General features: G+C 42.1%; 1 protein-coding gene across 4 annotated transcripts in view; it reads left to right on the forward strand.

The window, feature by feature from the left end:
• Positions 1–16,966, forward strand: part of BCKDHB (branched chain keto acid dehydrogenase E1 subunit beta) — a 267,754-nt gene that overhangs the window by 9,955 nt on the left and 240,833 nt on the right. For 3 of the 4 annotated variants that reach the window (XM_055534877.1, XM_055534876.1, XM_055534873.1), the window contains exon 3: positions 2,681–2,749. The exons of the other annotated variant lie outside the window; for it this stretch is intronic. In XM_055534877.1, coding sequence (XP_055390852.1) covers positions 2,681–2,749 — 69 coding nt within the window. The remainder of the gene's footprint in view (positions 1–2,680; positions 2,750–16,966) is intronic. 4 annotated transcript variants of the gene reach the window in all.

Raw genomic sequence — 16,966 nt, forward strand, 5'->3', positions numbered from 1 at the left:
GTCATGTCCAACTGTTTTGCAACTCTATGGGCTGTAGCCCACCAGACTCCCCTGTCCATGGGATTTCCCAGTCAAGAATACTGGCGTGGGTTGCCGTTTCTTTCTCCAGGGGATCTTTCTGACCCAGGGATCGAACCCTTGTCTTCTGGATTGGTAGGCAGATTTGTTACTGCTGAGCCACCAGGGAAGCTCTGCTTGACTATGGTAGTTGTGTTAATTCAGAATTGAAGATTTGCTGGAAATACTTGTCTGGAGCTCAATGGATAGCATTATATCTACTTGAAATTTTTTTTTTTTTTTTTAAGATTTTAAATTTTATTTTATTTTTAAACTTTACATAATCCGCCACAGGTATACATGTGTTCCCCATCCTGAACCCTCCTCCCTCCTCCCTTCCCATACCATCCCTCTGGGTCATCCCAGTGCACCAGCCCCAAGCATCCTGTATCCTGCATTGAACCTGGACTGACGATTCATTTTTTATATGATATTATACATGTTTTAATGCCATTCTCCCAAATCATCCTCTTGCCTCCCTCTCCCACACAGTCCAAAAGACTGTTCTATACATCTGTGTCTCTTTTGCTATCTCATATACAGGGTTGTCATTACCATCTTTCTAAATTCCATATATATGCGTGAGTATACCGTATTGGTGTTTTTCTTTCTGGCTTACTTCACTCTGTGTAATAGGCTCCAGTTTCATCCACCTCATTAGAACTGATTCAAATGTATTCTTTTTAATGGCTGAGTAATACTCCATTGTGTCTATGTACCACAGCTTTCTTATCCATTCATCTGCTGATGGACACCTAGGTTGCTTCCTTGAAATTTTTACAAGACCTGAACAAATGCTTAAGGCTAAATAATCAAATTATGATATTAAACACATTTTTATCCTCTTATTATGAATTAGTTCTCATGTATATCTGACACTGACATTATTAAATTAATTTTTTTCCATGGTATGTGTGGTCCTGATAATACATTAACATAATACCTTTTAAAATATGTGCTGCTGTTTCTCTAGCATATAGAAAAATGGAAAATAACACTTTGTTCAGCTATCTATTTATTGATATAAAATGAAAGTTTAGTTCTGTGCTTTCCTTTGGGATACATTATCATTCAACTTGTAAGATTTTTTTTTGGAAAATAATATTAATAATTAACTTTATAAGTACCTTATCTTATTAAATTATTGATATAAAAAGAGTTGTACTGCTGTGTGTTTTCTAAATTAGATTGACTTGGCTTTATATGTATATTTAGTATACCTTGGGTTTCCCCTTGAGAATCTCTGTTTTTAAGGTCAAGTTGAAAGCAGGTTAGTTTTTAGGAGAAGTGAGAGCTGGACTTGCTTTGTTTTGAAAGAGAATGACTGATATAGTCACGTAGATAAGGGTGAGTTATTTTCTTGAGGTCTTTGAAGCTGGTGAGGTGCATTAATGGGACTAGAATTCAGCTTTGTGACCATCCCCTTATTCAGTTTAATTTGGCTTGCCTACGTAGCACCCCTGAGTTTTCACCAGAACTATTCTTTGCCTTGCTTTTTACATTCCATTATACTTGCAGTCTATGTCACTTTCCTGCTGCTGTTAAGTCACTTCAGTCATGTCCGACTCTGTGCGACCCCATAGACAGCAGCCCACCAGGCTCCCCTGTCCCCGGGATTCTCCAGGCTAGAACGCTGGAGTGGGTTGCCATTTCCTTCTCCAATGCATGAAAGTGAAAAGTGAAAGTGAAGTCGCTCTGTCGTATCCAACTCTTAGCGACCCCATGGACTGCAGCCTACCAGGCTCCTCCGTCCATAGGATTTTCCAGGCAAGAGTACTGGAGTGGGTTGCCATTGCCTTCTCCACTTTCCTACTTGTCACTATTCTCTCAGCTTGAAATGCTGTTCCTTCAGCTTCTTCAAATTGCTGACTTTCATTGTATATGGTATATTAGAAAAAAAAAAGAAAATCAGGGGACTTCCTTGGTGGTCCAGTGGTTAAGACTTCGCCTTTTGATGCAGGGGGTGCGGGTTAGATCCCGGATTGGAGAGCCAAGATCCCATATGCCTTGCAACAGAAGAACCAAAAACATAAAAACAGAAGCAATATTGTAACAAATTCAATTAAAGCCTTAAAAAATGATCCACAGGATTCTTTAAAAAAGGGAGGGGGAATCATTAACCTCCCCCCACTCCCCGCCCAAGCCAACAGAAACACCCCTCAAAAGCCACTGCCCAGGGGACATATAAGCCTAGAATGTGAGTCACAGTTCTGCCTCTTGCTTTCTGGCTTGTTAAGTTACTTGACTACTTTTCTGGCCTCTTTTCCTTCATGTGTGAAACAAGATGAGGTTCCAGATTAGTGTGTCTTTCACAGCGGAGGATCCTCCCCGTGTACTTCACACTGTCTGGAGACCCTGTCGGCTGTTACTGTTCTGTGCAGTGAACAGCCCACCCACTGCATGGAGACCAGGCGTGTTGCTCTGTGCCTACAATGCACAGGACTGCCACTATGACAGAAGGATTATCCAGTCCAAAGTGTCACTAAGGTCGAAATTGGGAAACCTTGATTTAGATCTTGGGATCCATTTCTGTTTTCTAATTTCGTATGTAGACATTTACATTACTTATTGTTAGAGTCATTTAGGAATGATTAGATACAACATATTCTTTATTGTTTTTCAGTAATATTTGGTGAAGACGTTGCCTTTGGTGGAGTCTTTAGATGTACTGTTGGCTTGCGAGACAAGTATGGTAAGTTAGTATCTTTATATATGAACAGTATTCCTGTAGAGTTTACACATCTTGGCAGTACAAAGTATGCCTTTGTACTTAAAATGTTTGCCATGTCCTTATTGCATCATCAGATTCCTTTTGTTTCCGCAGCCACCTCCAGACTCCTTTGGCCTAGGTTTCACTAAATGTGTTCTAACTATAGCTTCCCTCTGGTCTAGTTCATATTCTATGTGTTATAGATTCCAAAGTATTCTTCATTAAATGTATTGTTTGTCATGTCATTCATACATCTGGGAATCTTTAACCTCTTATTGCTGCCCTACCTTTGCCAGTTTCAATCCCATTTAAAGTTCTACCCTATTGGTCACTGCTAATAGATTTCATCTTTTATTATCTGTATTAGGATTCTCCAGAGAAATCGAACCATTAGGATATACCTATATGTGAGTAGATGTGTGTGTATAAAATATACCTGTATATGTATATATTTTTATATCTATATGTGCTCAGTCGCTTCAGTCATGTCCAACTCTGTGACCCCATGGACCTTAGCCTGCCAGACTCCTCTGTCCATGGGATTTTCTGAGCAAGAATATTGGAGTGGATTTCCATGACTTCCTCCAGGAGACCTTCAGGACTCAGAGATCTCCTGTATCTTCTGCAATGCAGGTGGATTTTCTTTTTTTTTTTTTTTTTGCCTCTGAGCCTCTGGGGACGCCCCATCTATATCTATGTTTATACCTGTACATACTTCCCAGATGGTGCTAGTGGTAAAGAACCTGCCTGCCAATGCAGGAGACATGAGAGACACAGGTTTGATCCCTGGGTTGGGAAGATGCCCTGGAGGAGGAAATGGTAACCCATTCCAGTATTTTTGCCTGGAGAATCCCATGGACAGAAGAGTCACGGGTCACAGTCCATAGGGTTGCAAAGAGTCAGACAGGACTGAGGCGGCTTAGCACAATACATAGATCTATATTGAGAGAGCGAGAATCAGAGATTTATATTTTAAGGAATTGGCTCACACCATTGTGGGGCTCACAACTCAGAAATCTGTAGGGCAAGCCAGCCGACTAGAAAACCAAGCAGTCTTCAGGACAAATTTCTTCTGGTTTGGGAAACCTTAGTCTTTCCCTTTAAGGCCTTCAGGTGATTGGATGAAGCCCATCCACATTAAAAAGGATAATCTGGTTTACTTAGATGTTAATCACGTCTAAAAATATCTTGCCAGAGTATCTAGACTGGTATCTGACAGCCGGGCCATATTACCTAGCCAGCTGGATGCCTGTCATTAAGCATCGCAGCATCCTTCCACGTTTCATCCCCGCCGGTCAGTATCTTCTGCTTGGCATGTGATCAGTTTCTGCCCAATGCTGTCACTTACTTCATTCAGCTCAGACTTAAAGCCATCAGAGGAGGCATACTGGCCCACTCCAACATCCTCACAGCAGATTTGCTCTGTAAGGCATGTGTTCCAATGCCTTGCTGTTGCGCTGCCTTCCTTGGAGGCGCTTTGACCTTTCGTTTGTTTCCTCAGTCTTATCTAATCTGGAAATCAAAGCAGTTGAGTTTGGGTAGGAGTTGACACTTGCCTTCCTTCTGGCCTTTACCACTGCCCTGTAAAGCTCATGTGGGTGGAAAAAGGAGTGAGGGGCTTTAAGATTTTTTTTTTCCTCCCAGTTGTTCCTTCTTGTTCCCCTCTTCCTCTGACGTTATACTTACATCCAGGAAACCCTAGCTGAATCCAGGAAATCAAGTGTTCCATCCCACATGTCAGGAGCTCTCAGGTTGTTCTTTCCCCTTCCCTTTACAGCAGTTTGGTTTGGGTCCTGTCCCTCTGTGCTTTCTCCTCGCTGTCTATTTTAATCGAGTCTAGATTGTTGGTTCCATCTCAAACTATCTCACTTAGCCCCAGATAATTCTGACTGCTAGAGACTTTAGATCTTCAAAAAGAAATCAAAGGGACTTCCCCGCTGGTCCAGTGGTTGGAAATTTGCCTCCCAATCAGAGGATGTGTGTTCCATCCCTGGTTGGGGGAACTAAGAGTCCACATGCTGTGGGGGCAGCTAAGCCCTACACACTGCGACCGCTGAAGCCTGCAGGCTCTAGAGCCCATGCTCTGCACCAGGGGAAACCTGTGTCCTGCAACTAGAGGAAGCCCTCACCCTGCAAAGAAGACCCAGTGCAGCCAAAAAAAAAAAAAAATTAGAAGCCTTTATGCATTTGATTTCTAAGTGCATATGCATTGTGGAAAATTTGGAAGATGTAGAAAAGCATAAAGAAGAAAATAAAAATTGCCCAAACCAGCAGAGAGAAACTTAAGAAAATCACTATACATATCTTGATATTATATACACTTCAAGGACATATTTGAATATATTTATATATATTAACTAATATTTAAAGTGTAGAATTAGACTTTTTTTTTTCCTTAGGATTTTTAACTCTGTTTACATTGCACATCTGTTGTTGCTTGCTGTCTGTTTTGTCCAGTAGAGACCTTAGCATATTAATCACGTGTGTGTGCATGCGTGCCTGCTCAGTCGCTCAGTTGTGACTCTTTGCAACCCTATGGACTATGGCCTTCCAGGTTTTTCTGTCCATAGTATTCTTCAGGCAAGAATACTGGAGTGGGTTGCCATTTCCTTCTCCAGGGGATTTTCCAGACCCAGGGATTGAACTGGCGTCTCCTGTATCTCCTGCATTGCAGGCGGATTCTTTATTGCTGAGCCACCAGGGAAGCCTAGCATATTAATCATAGTTATTTTAAATCCCCAGTCTGATAATTCTAGCATCCTTGCCACATCTGGTTCTGATACTTGCACTGTCTCTTCAAACTGTGCTTTTTACCTTTTGGTGTGCCTTGTCATTCTTTCCTTGTTAGCCAGACGTGATGCATTGGGTAAAAGGAACAGCTGTAAATAGGCCTTTAGGAATGAGGTGGTGAGGTGTTTGTGGGGTAGGGGACAGTGTTCTGTAATCCTCTGATTCAGTTTGTCTTTTAAGTGAGCCTGTGCCCTTGGACCATGAACTTCCCAAATGTTTCTTAGCTTTTTCTGTCTACCTCTGGTAGAACTGGGTGGCTAGAGAGAGCTGGAGTTGGGTCTTTTCCTGCCTTGAGGTCAGCTGGGTTCTGATGCTACACAGGCGTTTGGGCTCTGCTTAACTAGCGGGTTTTACTTGAAATGGGAGTGGTTCAGAATGGTTCCTTGTTTACTTCGCCTGCTGGAGGCAAGAGGAGATTTTCTCTGACATTTACTGTGGAAACCTGATCGAGCTCCTGAAGGGACCCTATGACTGGGTCTTCTGAGTTTTTAGCTCTCAGACTTGTCCTCACGGAGGCTCCAACAGTTCTCAGCTACAGCCCAGGTTTCCCACCCTGCTTCTGGTCTCTGCTTTGCACAGTCGAGAGTCCCTGTATTCACTGGTCTGCCTCTCCATTCTTGGGGACAGCCGTTTGCTCTGTGTCCTTGCTTCTCTAGCGGGTCCAAGAAAAGTTGTTGATTTTACAGCGTGTTCTGCTTTTTACTTCCTGTGAGGAAGGCTTGGCGACTTCCAAGCTTCTTCCGAATTTCCATCTCCAGTCCAGACCTCGGGCCTGAGCGCCACCTCTGTGTGTACTGCCCCTCACCCCACTGCAGTCTTCACCTTGCTGTTCCCATCACTTCAGCCTCAGCACTTCCAAGCTCATGTTTTCAAACTCAGCTGAATTTATTATGTTCTCCCAGAAACTCCATGCCTCCTCCTACATTTCTTAGCGAATATACCATCGTCCACTTGGTTACTTAAGCCGGAAAACTGAGGAGGTCCTAGTCTCTTCCCTCTTCCACATTCGCCAAGTTCATCAGGTCCTCCGATTTTATCTTCAGAGTTTGTCTTTACTGTGGCCTCTCCTTTCCATCCTCACCGCCCTGGAGGCTCACTTTGGATCCAAATCGTCTCTTCTTGGATAGTTAGTTGCCTTGCTTCTCTTAGTAATCACCCTCCTTCCTGTCCCAACCTGATGTCAGTGTGATCAACCTAAAATGTGCATTTCTTGGCAGAATATGCAGGAGATTTTGAGATCTGCCCTCTTCCCACTCACCTGGCCTCATTTCCTTTATTAAAACTGAATTATTTCCCCTTAAGCCTGTGTGTTTTTCATCTCTCTTCTATTGCACGTGCGGTTTGGATCCCCCCCCTCCCACTTAATTCCCTGGGGGAACTCCTCTTTTACCTTCATAGGTCTTCTTTTTAAGGCTCTTCCTAAAACAAAACAACCCAATCAAAAAGTGGGCAAAAGACTTCAACAGACATTTCTCCAAGGAAGACATACAAGCTGCCAAACGGTACATGAAAATATGCTCAATGTCACTAATTCTTAGAGAAATGCAAATCAAAACTACACTGAGATATCACCCACCTCACATGGTTAAAATGGCCAACATCAAAAAGTCTATGAATAATAAATGCTGGAGAGAGTGGGGAGAAAAGGGAACCCTCCTACACTATTGGTGGGAATGTAAAGTGGTACAGTTACTATGGGGAATATGAAGTTTCCTTAAACAACTAAAAAGTATTTTTTACTTTGATCACTGCTATTTCCCCGGTGATCCAGTGGTTAAGAATCTGCCTGCCAATGCAGGGAACATGGATTCGATTCCTGGTCTGGGAACTAAGATCCCAAATGCCATGGGGCAGCCAAGCCTGTGGGCTGCAGCTACTGAGCCTGTGCTCTAGAGCCTGTGCTCACGGTACAACTAGAGAGAAAGCCTGGGTGCCATAACTCCTGAAGCTCATGCGCCCTGCAGCCTGTGTCCTGCAATGAGAGAAGTCACTGCAATGAAAAGCTGTGCACTGCAAGCAGAGAGTAGCGCCTGCTTGCTGCAACTAGAGAAAGGCTGCGTGTAGCAATGAACACTCAGTGCAGCCAAAAATAAGAAAGAAAAAGCAAGCAAAACTAAAGATGAAGTTGCCATACGATCCTGCAATCCCACTTCTGGGCATACATCCAGAGAATACCATAATTTGAAGAGACACATGGACCCCAATGTTCATTGCAGCACTGTTTACAGTAGCCAAGACGTGGAAGCAACCTAAATGTCCATCAGCAGATGAATGGATAAGGAAGATTCAGTACATACATATGATGGAAACTTCGCCATAAAAAAAGAATGAAATAATGCCATTTGTAGCAACATGAATGGACCTAGAGACTATCATACTAAGTGAAATAAATCAGATAGAAAGATAAATACCACGTGATATCACTTATATGTGGAATCTAAAAAAAAGAAAAAGATATAAATGAACTCATTTCCAAAACAGAAAGAGACTCAGACATAGAAAACAAACTTACGGTTACCAAAGGGAAAAGGATGGGAGAAGGCTAAGTTAGGAGTTTGGGATTAACATATACACACTCCTATATATAAAATAGATAACCAACAAGGACCTGCAGTATAGCACAGGGAACTATACTCAATGTTTTGTAATTACCTATTAACATAAGGGAAGAGAATCTGAAGAAGGAAAAATGTATACATATTTTTTTCTTCTTCAGACTCTCAAATTCTTCTTCATGTATATACATTATATATGAATATATGAATTGTTGGGCTGTATGCCTGAAACTACTGTTGCCAAGAAGAGAGAAAAGGGTTCTTCCTGACGCTCCGAGCTAATCCAGTCACTGCTTTATCACTGTCCAGATGCTTACATCTTTTGCATATTGCAAAATTACATGTTGTAATTGTCTTCCCAAGAGATTTCTACATTGGGCAACTTCTCCAAGGCAGTAGGCATTTAAGTCATCTTGGATCCTTAGCTTCTAATATATATTCTAATACTATCAGACAGTATTGATTGAGTGAATGTTACTGAGTGTAGTTACCCTTCACTTCTTTTACCAAGACAGGGGCCTGCTGCCTCACAAAGGGGATTTCCTTATTTCCCTTTAATGATTTTAGTTGGTCCCATTTTTCCTTAAAAATAGCTTAAACCAGGGAGAAACTAGCTATCACTTGAAAAAGTCCACTGCTCATAGAAGGCACTGGCAGATTTATGTTTACATGACGAGGAGTTGAGCTAATTAACAGCTATTTAATTCTTACCTTTACTGTAAGCGGATGCTGTGAATTTTTACACTAGCTTTAGGACTATGAGTTCGAATTTAGAATAATTCCAGATCAATATGAACAATTAAATCACCATCATTCTAAGAGGAAATGAGCTTCAGTTTTCAGGAGTGAAGAATAAAGGAAATGGGGAAGAGAAATCTATCCAAACAGAACTTTTTGTATATTTAAGAAATAGCACATCTTTTAAAAATACTGTTCTACCCTTTTGAGTATATGCTGGGAATTTTAAGCTATACAGAAACATGCTTGGCTTGGTAGTCTCTTTTTTTTTAAGTTAAAAGATTTCATAATTATTTAATTAAACATTTTTAATTGAAATATAATTGATTTACAATATTGTGTTTGTTTCAGGTGTACAACAAAGTGGTTCAGTTATACATATTTATATGTATTCCAATCTATATATTTTTAAAGATTCTTTTCCATTATAGTTTATTACAAGATATTGAATATAGTTCCCTGTGCTATACAGAAAATCATTGTTGTTTAAAGATTTTGTATTGAAAAGAATGACAAAGATTATGTTGATGTTACTGAATGCTTTGAATGACATAGCAGGAAAACCTCTTGTGGGGAATTGATTCACTTTCTGGGGAGAGCTGGGTGTTGAGAAGGGATCGGCCAGTAGGTGGCAGCCTACACTTTGAAATGAGACCATCCCTACTGAGGGTTTTAAATTCGACCAGAAGAGAGTTTGGATTGAGGGTTACTGACATAATAAATATTGTCAAGCTAAATACTACTTAATATTAAAAATAAGAAATTGGCTCATTAGGGGTAATCCTATTAAAACAAACGAAGGGAGATAGAACTTAAAAAAAATTTTTTTTTTGGCATGCCATGTGGGATCTTATGTCCTTTATCAAGGACTGAGTCTGTGCCCCTTGCATTGGAAGGGCGGAGTCTTAACCCCGGAACCACCAGGGAAATCCCAAGAGAGAGCTGTTTTGTGCCCCAGATAACCCAGATGAGTGCGAGTTTAGCATCACCAATCTGCATTTCTGCTTCCTTGTCCTTTGACAGAACAGAAAAAGAGTGCTTGGAAACACTGGAACATAGAAGAGCATAACCTCATTAACACATGGCAGGTATACCTTTTTATGTGAGATAACTCCTTGATTGCTAGTTGGATCCCTAGGTCAGGAAGATCCTCTGGAGAAGGAAATGGCAACCCACCCCAGGACCCTTGCCTGGGAAATCCCATGGACAGAGGAGCCTGGTGAGCTCCACTCCGTGGAGTCTCAGAGTCAGATACAGCTGGGTGACCGAGCATGCATGCACGGAGGTGAGAAGGAACAGCAGAGGACTTGCCGAATCCGTTTACAGGCCTAACCATCTGCCTTTTCATGGGATTTGATGTTTTTCCATGACTATTCATTTCTGTCCACCTCGACTGTGGCTTGTAGCAGCTTGGGAAAAGGAATATAATCACTCACTTGTTTTCTTATGTAAACTTCAGAGAAATTGTATAACCAAATGCTTTAAGACACTGAATTCGGGAAGGAAAACTAGGACAGGCATGGGGAGAAGGCGAGTTTTCTTCTGTCATCTGCCAATATTTGGAAATTGACTTGGAGCTGCAGCATACTCGTCAGTAAAGTGAAAGGAGAGCATGTGCTTAGGTATTCTTTTATCTTTTTTAGAAAGAGGAACACATTTGCTTTAGGCTTTAATTTCTTTTGCATTAAGAGGTTTTATGAGTATAATAATTATGCCATCTTAGAACTGTGGTTTGCTTTGGGCACTTAATTCTCTCTCTGTTTTTAATATTGTTGGGGTGTTGTTGATCTACAATGTTGTATCAGTTTCAGGTGTACAGCAAAGTGACTCAGTCATACATACACATATATTCCTTAATTTTCAGATTCTTTCCCCATGTTAGTATTACAGAATATTGGATAAAGCTTCCTGTGCTATACAATACCTTGTTGATTATCTGCTCTAATAGAGAGTAGTTATGTATTTCTTAATTTTCTCTTAAAGAGCCCCCTTCCCAGTACAAGTTTTAAATGTGGAGGCTGCAGGCAGAGTCTTTTGACATGTCTCATACTTGTACCTGAAGTAGGAAATTCGCATCTGCAGCAGGAAAAAGTGAGCTTACATTATATGTTCCTCCTGCAAAGAGAGGGCTACTCGAATGATGACCATTCTCTTGGATCCCGTATCAGGTTCCACTGAAGAAACGGAGTCTGTGAGATGGAGTTCGGCCTCCAGCCACTTAAAACTAATTTTGCTGGGGAAAAAAATAATTTGGTAAACCAATGACAATTCTTTGGGAATATGGACTACCTGGCTTAACTCCCCTATTGAAGTATATACATTTAAGACTTCAGGACAGATTGAATACCAGATTTAGATTGTAAGGTAACTTACCTGTTGCATGAATTTGGAGCAAAAGCAAGAAATCATAAGATGGTGTAAACTTTTTTTTTCTAATATGGTTAAAAAACTATTTTAAAAGGATTGCTAGTAGTTGTATTTTTCTTCCTTCCTAAAAGTCAGGCACTTCACATTGCTCCTGCTATTATAAGGCCCCTTTGTTTACTAAAAGCACACATGTAGACGAATTAGTTAAAGAACATGTCAAAATGCCTTTCTTTTTATCCAGTTGAAGGAGTTATCCTCAAAAATGGGATGAATGTATTATTAGCATATACTTTACTTGTATTAGTTTCCTTTACATATTTCTTTAACGTCCTTTTGTAAATTTTCATTAAAGAAAAATATATTACATTGGTACAGTCACTGTATTTCAACTTCTCTAAAGATCAAACCTGAATATCATCACAGTCATTATGATGACCAGTGAGTTAACAAATAACATTTAAGAGATTTAGATATTTAATCTATTTTGTAGGGTATTAGTGTGTGTATGTGCTCAGTCGCTAAGTCATGTCTGGCTCTTTTGCAACCCCACGGATGGTGGCCCACCAGGCTCCTCTGTCCGTGGGATTTCCCAGGCAAGAATACTGGGAATGGGTTGCCATTTCCTTCTCCAGGGGATCGTCCCGACCCAGGGATTGGACTCTTGTATCCTGCATTGCAGGCAGATTGCTTACCACTGAGCCACCAGGGAAGGCTATGGGGTATTAGAACTGGAGGGAAATTGAGTATATATCTAGTTCAGGGATTCTCAGCTAGGGTGGCTTTGCCCTTCTGGGAGCATTTGGCCACATCTAGAGAGACATTTTTGGTTGTCGCATCTGGGGATTGCCACTGTACACAGCGGGTAAGGGTCAGGAATGCTGATAATCATCTCTTGGGGCAGAAGGCAACCGTCTAAACAAAGAATGATTTGACCCCAAATGGCAGTGTCTGAGGTTGAGAAACCTTGATCCAGTCCTTCACATTATACAGAGACTGAAGTTCTGAGAGGTTAGATGCTGTTACCAAGTTGCCCAGGGGCAAGTGGGGGAACCAGAGCCAGAGCTCAGTTCTGAGCTCTTGGTTCTACATTGTTTTTTGTTTTTATTTATAAATGAGCAACTCATTGATATAGAAAAGCATGAGAAATATAAGGAATTGATAAGGAATTTTAATAAACAAAACTTAAGGGTTTGGATTGTTCATGGGATCAGAAGCATCTAGTCATCAGTAATCGGTATTAAAAAGTTTTTAATGACATTTTTTGTGACTCTTGTGGACAAATTTTTTAATGCATTAAGCTGTTCTGAGGTGGCAGCTGGTGCTTTAATGCTTTTTTATCTTAGTTGATTAAACAATAAATGTTAGAACTGCCAGCAGGTGTTCTCTTTGACATTTTCAGCATCAGGTGTAATGCCCTTAAGCCAGTTTTTCTCAACATTGTTTGACAATGGCAGGCTTTTAAAATGATCAGATGTGAGCGCCAACAGGGGCTTAGGAGATGGGCTTAGACTAAAGTAAACCAGGAAAAATAGGAATAGAGGTCATTATTGTCAGAAAGGATACACTTGATTCATTTATCTTTTTAAACATCATCATTAAAATTTTTGAAAAATGAAAGTATATCAAGGACAACTTAGATTAAAAGAGAGTAAAAAGTCTTGTTTTATATTTTCACTGTCAAGTATGACATATCTCATTTGTCCATTTATTATCAGGGATAATGTTGCTACGTAGCTTCCTAAATCTGGTGCTAGGTCTTATGAAAATCTTCTTCTAGACTAGTACTTTTTTTTTTTTTTAATTTTACTTGTTGGGCATGCTGCGAAGCATGTGGGCTCTTAGTCTCTTGACCAGGGATTGAACCCGAGGCCCCCACATTGGAACCGTGCAGTCTTAACCACTGGGCCACCAGAGAAGCCCCGAGGCTGGTACTTTGAACAGAGGGGAAAACACAAACTTCTTTCTTCAGCATGTCATATTTCCTGGATTAGGATGTGCTTGGTATTTTTAATTGTTTTAGTTGGGACAGCTTACTTCCTAATTTTTACACATTACAACCAGCAGTTTTTTTTAACTTCATTTTTCATGGTTTCAGAATTGCTGCTCATTTGACACAAGTCTAATTTTTGAATTATAAGGCTTCATTTTAGATCCCAGGTATGAATCCCAGATTCATTTCATTCCCAGGGAATCAAAGAGGACCAGTAATGATTTTTATATGGGCATTTCAGATTGCTCTGTATCTGGGAATCCATGGCTTTTCCCACCCTATTTTATTCATCTTAAGGAAACAGATCACAAACCCATTAAATTACAACTAAGAACGCTCTTTCTTCTAAAAGTAGTGTGCCCGGTGGCCGTGGCAGCTTAACTCTGACATGCTCCGATGTGGAGCTATTGTGGTCCCTTACCTGTCTCAGGAGGTTTGAATCTAAATGTGTAGGTGGTTACATGGCTAGACAGTCTGTGCTTCAATTCTAAATCGAAATTCCACTGGTTAGCACCTTCCATGGAGAGGGCAATGGCACCCCACTCCAGTACTCTTGCCTGGAAAATCCCATGGGCCGAGGAGCCTGGTAGGCTGCAGTCCATGGGGTCGCTAAGAGTCGACACGACTGAGCGACTTCACTTTCACTTTTCACTTTCACACATTGGAGAAGGAAATGGCAACCCACTCCAGTGTTCTTGCCTGGAGAATCCCAGGGACGGGGGAGCCTGGTGGGCTGCCCATCTATGGGGTAGCACAGAGTCGGACACAACTGAAGCGACTTAGCAGCAGCAACAGCAGCAAAGTCATATAAAGGTTTTCTTCTTGAGTTTTGAGGAACCTTTCCCTTTTCAAAGAACAAACTGATCAAGTTCAGCACCTACAGGATCTTGATTAATTTAGCACGTAGTACTGTGTTTGTGTGTGTTCCCTTTTGGCTGAGAAATCAGCTTCTTTGTTTCTGCTGCACTCCAAGCCAGCAGTGACCGGAAGAGAAAAAAGAGGAGGGTGAAAAGGAGCAGCCTGCCCAGAAACAGAGATGAGGAGAAATCCCTTATTACCAACAGTGCTTAAGTGTCCAGAAGCCAAAACTACAGAAAAAGAACCTTTTGGCTAATTTTAAGATTGCCCCAATGCCACCACTTCTGGCTGGTAATCAGAGGCCCTTGGAGGGGAGAGGGCTGGCAGGATGCCTCTGGAGAAGGTCAGGCATTTCATTGCTGAAGCTGCCTTTGGGTACAGCTGCTCAGTCAGAAACCAAAAACTTTTTGTCCAACAGGTTTCCCAAGTGATTCCTTAGCACATGACACTCACCAACCTTTACCTAACTGATCCCTCATCCTATTTGCCAATCAAAGCCATGGAGACACACACTAGGAACAGAAAACAAAGCACTGTGCTCCCATCATATTTGACTTGCCATAGAAGGTCTCACTCTGTAAGGATCTTGCAGATGACATAAATATTTGTTTTCCATGCGGGGCTGCTTTTACTGGCTACTCCCAACTTGACTAGAAAGTTGGCATTTAATTGTTCCATGACTTTGTAACTGCATGGGAGGTGCTGCTGCTGCTGCTAAGTCCCTTCAGTCGTGTCCGACTCTGTGTGACCCCACAGACGGCAGCCCACCAGGCTCCCCCGTCCCTGGGATTCTCCAGGCAAGAACACTGGAGTGGGTTGCCATTTCCTTCTCCAATGCATGAAAGTGAAAAGTGAAAGTGAAGTCGCTCAGTCGTGCCCGACTCTTAGCGACCCCATGGACTGCAGCCTACCAGGCTCCTCGGCCCATGGGATTTTCCAGGCAAGAGTACTGGAGTGGGGTGCCATTGCCTTCTCCTTATATGACTTTAGGAACATGTTAGTTTATTCATCAGAAGGAGAGAGGAACATGTGAAATGGTGTAAACCCATACTATCTACTCAAATCTAAATTAAACACCAATAAACTAAAGGGAAAAGTTCCACGGCCTTCTGAACAAATTCCTGAGTCCAATAGGGCAACTTAGTCATTTGCCCAAAGAAGGTGCCTTTTCCATTGTTAAATGTTCTACTGAGTTTGTGCCCAGGGACCTTCTAGTTTTTGATTATTCTGTGTATATATGTGTGTACGTATGTATCTCAAGGCTATGACTCCGCTTACAGTGTTTAACCTTTATACAAAAAGAGAAAAGTTGGATGTGGTGGCATGCAATTATTGCACTGGCCGTGTTCTTTAAATGGCCTTTCTTTATCCCATAGTCTGTCGACAGGGACTTATGTAGGGAGCCAGGAACTTCTCGCCTGCACAGCCTCTCCTGACTTCTCTCAGATAATCAGAAGCAGGATTTAAGCCAAACAGTCTCAGTGAAGTGTTGCCCTCACTCCGTCCTCACCAAATTACTTTCATTCCCATTCCTACCTAGTTCCTGTTGTTTCTTTCTTTTTCTTTTAAATTTTATTATTTATTTTGGCTGTACTTCATCTTCTCTGTGGTGCACGGGCTTCTCTAGTTGCCATGAGTGGGTTCCAGAGTGCATGGGCTCAGTGGTTCTGGCATGTGGGCTCAGCTGTGACTTGTGGGATCTTAGTTCCCTGACCAGGAATGGAACCCCGGGCCCCCAGCATTGGGAGTGCAGATTCTTAACCACTGCACCACCAGGGAAGTCCCCCGTTGTTTCTGCAGGCAGAAGGCAGCTCACTACTCAGCTTTAGCTCCCACTAACACTTAAGGATTTCAGTAAAGTTAAGATTTCGGTAAAATTTGTTCCCAGTGTTTCCAGGCTGGGTGATCCTGTATTATTGTTTGGTCACTAAGTCGTGTCTGACTCTTTATGACCCCATGGACACATCAGGCTTCCCTGTCCTTCATTATCCCTCGAAGTTTGCTCAGACTGATGTCCATCGAGTTGGTGATGCCATCCAGCCACTCATCCTCTGTCGTCCCCTTCTCCTCCTGCCCCCAATCCCTCCCAGTGTCAGGGTCTTTTCCCATGAGTAGGCTCTTCACATCAGGTGACCAAAGTATTGGAGCTTCAGCATCAGTCCTTCCAATGAATATTCAGGATTGACTTCCTTTAGGATGGACTGGTTGGATCTCCTTGCAGTCCAGGGGACTCTCAAGAGTCTTCTCCAACACCACAGTTCAAAAGTATCAGTTCTTCAGTGCTCAGCCTTCCTTAGGTGATTCATTTTTACTAAGGGAGCAGTAGCCCAGTGACTGAGAAGTCTTTCACAGTTTACACTTCCTGGTGGCTATGGAGTGCTACTGTTCTCAACCATGTCCATCCACTTCCCACTGTCTCAGAAAAGTCTCTGTGGTCCAGATTTATAGGATCAGAGAACAGACATGGCACTTTAGATAAGCTGTAGATGGCTTTCAGTGGGAGAAGGGTTTAACATACCAGTATTTCCTTGCTGCAAGTCCCCTTCTGGTTTGATCTGTGTCTCTGTGGATTCTCATGGGGTCTCAGTTCAACTGCAGGACCCTTTCGTCCTTAATGTCAGCAGGACTGCTAAGGGCTCAGGCCAGTTGTTAGGCTTTGATGTGGTTTCTCTTTTCCTGGGGGAGTCTCTCTGGTGGAGGTTCAGCAGTTGGTCACTGTCTTGCCTTGCCTGTCCCCTTCTCGCCCCCTCTGTGTGCACAGCTCTAAGTGGACCAGTGTCCAGCCTCTGGAGAACAGCCAAAGGAAGGAAATGAAGAGGCCTCTGTTGATGGTTTCAGTGACATGGATCTCTGGTCCCTGGCTTTGCTAGCATGGGGGTCTCAGGGGTGCTCAAGGCGACT

Source organism: Bubalus kerabau, chromosome 9 (genome assembly GCF_029407905.1).
Source record: "Bubalus kerabau isolate K-KA32 ecotype Philippines breed swamp buffalo chromosome 9, PCC_UOA_SB_1v2, whole genome shotgun sequence".
Lineage (NCBI taxonomy): Eukaryota > Metazoa > Chordata > Mammalia > Artiodactyla > Bovidae > Bubalus > Bubalus kerabau.